This window comes from Nerophis lumbriciformis, linkage group LG36 (genome assembly GCF_033978685.3).
Source record: "Nerophis lumbriciformis linkage group LG36, RoL_Nlum_v2.1, whole genome shotgun sequence".
Classification (NCBI taxonomy): Eukaryota; Metazoa; Chordata; class Actinopteri; order Syngnathiformes; family Syngnathidae; genus Nerophis; species Nerophis lumbriciformis.
The window spans coordinates 20,630,001-20,635,000 of record NC_084583.2 but is presented as its reverse complement, the minus strand read 5'-3'; the positions used below and the strand labels follow the sequence as shown (position 1 = coordinate 20,635,000).

Sequence of the window (5,000 nt, the reverse complement as noted above, 5' to 3'; positions counted from 1 at the left end):
ATATATATCATTTATATTTACTTATTTATGAAATATATGTTTTTGTTAACAAGTTAAAGGTGATTAATGATAATGCAAGCATGTTTAACACATATAGTTCCATCCATTCATTTTCTACCGCTTATTCCCTTTTGAGGTCGCGGGGGGCGCTGGAGCCTATCTCAGCTACAATCGGGCGGAAGGCAGGGTACACCCTGGACAAGTCGCCACCTCATCGCAGGGCCAACACAGATAGACAGACAATATTCACACTCACATTCACACACTAGGGCCAATTTAGTGTTGCCAATCAACCTATCCCCAGGTGCATGTCTTTGGAAGTGGGAGGAAGCCGTAGTACCCGGAGGGAACCCACGCAGTCACGGGGAGGACATGCAAACTCCACACAGAAAGATCCCGAGCACGGGATTGAACCCAAGACTACTCAGGACCTTCGTATTGTGAGGCAGATGCACTAACCCCTCTTCCACCGTGCTGCCCACACATATAGTTAATATTGTTAATACATTAAAGGTGTTTAATGATAATACAAGTATGTTTAATACATATAGTTAATATTGTTAACAAGTTAAAGGTGTTTAAAGATAATGCAAGCATGTTTAACACATATAGTTAATATTGTTAACAAGTTAAAGGTGGTTAAAAATAATACAAGCATGTTTAACACAAATAGTTAATATTGTTAACAACTTAAAGGTGGTTAAAGATAATACAAGCATGTTTAACACATATAGTTAATATTGTTAACAAGTTAAAGGTGGTTAAAGATAATACAAGCATGTTTACCACATATAGATTCCTTTCTTTCATGAAGACAAGAATATAAGTTGGTGTATTACCTGATTCTGATGACTTGCATTGATAGGAATCAGACAGTAGTGCTGATAATGTCCGCATTTTCGAATGGAGGAGAAAAAAAGTCCTCCTTTCTGTCCAATACCACATGAAAGTGGTTGGTTTTTGGCATCTTATTTGTCCAGCTTCCGTACTCCTTTGTATACACTTTACAAGAAATACATTGTCGGCAAACTCCGTAGCTTGCTAGCTTGTGCACGCCAGCTTTCTGAGACTCTTATTTTGGTAGCGCAGGCAGGATGAAGCAGAGCTTTTATCGTGCAACTGTGCAGTCGGTCTTTGGAGTTTTGACGACAGGTACGGCGCCAGAGTCTGTTGAAATAAAGTGTTTCTCGCCTTCCAGTCGGTAATTTTAATGAGCTGGCAGCAGCCAGCGTCATCTCAGAAGACCCTCGGGTGCCGTGAATGTCAATCAAGTGACGAAAGTGACGTCATAGTGAAGATTTATGATCGCTCATTTTTAGGACTATTTTTTTAATGCCTAGCTGGTAATCGACTGACACACCCTCCGAGATCGACCGGTAGATCCCGATCGACGTAATGAGCACCCCTGCCATAGTCAGTGGATGGATAGTTGGTCTGGTTTCTTCTCTTTCCTTTCCTGCTGCTAGGTGCTCGGCCGTCATGTCCGTGACTTTGTGAACGGCCTTGACAACCTCCACGAGTATCTGCGTTTCAGCTACCCCAAAGTGCAGCCCCCCACTTTCTTCTGCCAGGAGGAGTCCGCCACTGGAGTCACCCTCCACTACAGGTCTGACAATGTGTCTAACGGTCACGTTTGGGGACGGGGAAGTTGACGATTGATGGTGCCGGTTGATAGTCGCTGCCTATGTGCTCTTGAGCAATGCAGAAAAACATTTTCTGACATTTTTTTTTTTTTAAAACATGATCAAAACTCAACTAATTGTCCAAAAGTCAAGGATTATTTTTTACTAATGATTATACAAACCCCAAAAGCAGTGAAGTTGTCAGGTTGTGTAAGAATACAACAAATCCTTTTCAACTTATATTCAATTGTGTACAATAATTGTGTAAAAGGACTCCTTATTGTGTTTATTGGAGTTTGTTCCAACCCTGCCCCCCCCACTGTGATCTGCAGGAGTAAGCGCAAAGGCTACCTGCACTACGCCATGGGTCAGCTGAGGCAGATGGGAAAGCAGTTCTATGACACGGACATCCATGTGGAGGTGCTGTCTGAACAGATGCATGGAGACTACTCTCATGTCACCATGAGGTACGCCTGCCCCTTCAGCAGACATAACTGTGCCTTTACATTTATATACACACACATATATATATATATATATATATATATATATATATATATATATATATATATATATATGCAGTATATATATATATATATCATATATATACAGTATATATATATATATATATATATATATATATATATATATATATACTGTATAAATATATATATATATATATATATATATATTTATATATATTTTATACATATATATATATATTTATATATATTTTATACATATATATATATATTTAATTTTTTATATTTTTTTATACATACGCATATATATATATATATATATATATATATATATATATTAGAGATGCGCGGATAGGCAATTTATTTCATCCGCAACCGCGTCAGAAAGTCGTCAACCATCCGCCATCCACCCGATGTAACGTTTGATCAGAACTGCACCCGCCCGCCATCCGCCCGTTGTTATATATCTAATATTAATTAAAAAAAAAAAAAAAGGGTGAAAACTACGCGAATTGCACCTTGTGCAGACAAGATTTTTCGATCGGACACGGAGGAATTAGCGATGTAAAAGACCACGTTGGGACAAAAAAACACAAGTCTAATGCCGTTGCTAGCGATACAAGTGGAAAACTTTCAACGTTTTTCGGCGCCCAAACAGATTCTTTGGATGTGATAAATGCCGAAGTTTTATTTACGGAGGCAATAATTGAGCATGGACTTCCAATCGCACTGGCTGATCACATGGGACAGTTAATAATGTAATGCAACCTTTAAAAATCATTACGCGGTGATCGCGATCCCAAAAATAAACTTTTCTTGCATGATAATGTCCAGAAAAATTTGCTTTATATTACTATAGAGTCCTTTTAACGAATGAGTTTGATGGTTTATCACAAACCTTAAATGAAATTCCATGGCCACCGTCCTGCTCTCTATATCAACCAGGGTGAGCCCCACCCCTTTCGTGAGCGCACTGCGAAAGCGGACGAGGCGGGGTGTCGGTGCGGTGGGCGCGGTAGTGACCCTGGACGTGCGTCGGGCCCTTCTCGCGGATCGCCTCAGCTACGGCTCCCGGTGGGGCCCTCTCGGGGGAAGGGGCCTCGGTCCCGGACCCCGGCGAGGCGTCCCTTCTCCGCTCCGTAAAAGTGTCCATCTCTTTTCTTTTTTTTTCTTCTGTTGTGGCATATGCAGCAGGTGCCTGCTCGTTTTTCGTATGTGGGTAACAACATTTAACTATGTATATATATTTCCGAATTGGTTTAACTGCCACCCGCAAAAAAAATAAAAAAATAAAAAAATAAAAAAAATATCTAATTAATCCGCCCGACCCGACCCGCGAGCGGATAAAATCTTATTGTTTTTAATTTCATCCGCCCGATCCGCGGATAATCCGCGGACTCCGCGGTTGTGTCCGCAAACCGCGCATCTCTAATATATATATATATATATATATATATATATATATATATATGTATTGTATATGTCTACATATAAACACATGTGTTAGGTCAGGAAAAAACACACTCTTCAGGAGAGTTTATAAACTCCCCTGAAGAGTGGGGAAACCTGCGAAACAGGCTTGTAGGGATGAAATAGCCTCTGTGTTTTTTCCTGACCTAACGTATATTCTACTCTACCCTGGTATTGAGCACTGTATAATAGAAAAACCACAGTAGCCTCGACTCTATTTATACATATATGTATATATACGCATACATACATATATATACAGACACACACACACACACACACATATATATATATATATATATATATATATATATATATATATATATATATATATATATATATACATATATATATATACACACACACATATATATATATATATGTGTATATGTATATATATATATACATATATGTATGTATACCGGTATATGTAAATATATACATATACTGTATGTATACATATAAATATATATATATATGTATATATATATATACAGTTTATATACATTGAATACAAAAATAACACAGCATTTATAATCGATAATGTATGTATTTATTTTAAATGAAGTAATGCAGACAGTTCTATAATTTGGCTGATTGCGGGGAGCCACTTCACCGAGAGATCCCACAAGCTCTTTTACTATCGGGTACTTACGGTCCAGTTTTGCACACATTTTCATTAATTTAATGAATGTGGGAATTAATTTAACTGTTTCTTATTCCAAATGAATTGTGTTTTTTTTAAAGTGGTAAATGCTTATTTAATGAAACGAAAGGAAATGTAAAATTGCGTCGATATACATTAAGATGCATTAATAATTGATTTGTAATCAAATCGTAATCGAAAAGCCTCTAAATGGAACCCTGACATACAATGCATTAGTTGTCAAAAATTTACTACACCTAGCATGAGCATTTATTTTTATATTTTGGAGTTTTTTCCAGTCTTGAGCTCTGTATTGCTGATGATATGAGGAGGTTGTGGTGCATTGGCAGCCTGTAATGGTGAAGGCTGAACTTGGCGTCAGTCTCTCCAAGACCTATTGTCAGTCTGAATGGCCTGCAGGCGGCTGCAAAGACATCCGTCAACATCCTCCTACGCGACTCTGTTGTAATGTTGGTCATTATGCTGCTTTTTGGAGAGACAAGTGTTTTCTCAGGTTGTACTTGCTGCAAGAACCAGCATGCATACACATACACACATGCACAGGTAACAATACATACATGCATACACATACACACATGCACAGGTAACAATACATACATGCGTACACATACACACATGCACAGGTAACAATACATACATGCGTACACATACACACATGCACAGGTAACAATACATACATGCATACACACATGCACAGGTAACAATACATACATGCGTACACATACACACATGCACAGGTAACAATACATACATGCATAC

The 5,000-nt window shown here is 38.2% G+C and overlaps 1 protein-coding gene across 3 annotated transcripts in view; it reads left to right on the top strand.

Moving 5' to 3' along the window:
• The window catches only part of LOC133577034 (soluble guanylate cyclase 88E-like), a 62,345-nt gene that overhangs the window by 4,357 nt on the left and 52,988 nt on the right, over nucleotides 1-5,000 (top strand). For all 3 annotated transcript variants that reach the window (XM_061930525.2, XM_061930526.2, XM_061930528.2), the window contains exons 4-5: nucleotides 1,467-1,606; nucleotides 1,955-2,089. In XM_061930525.2, coding sequence (XP_061786509.1) covers nucleotides 1,467-1,606; nucleotides 1,955-2,089 — 275 coding nt within the window. The remainder of the gene's footprint in view (nucleotides 1-1,466; nucleotides 1,607-1,954; nucleotides 2,090-5,000) is intronic.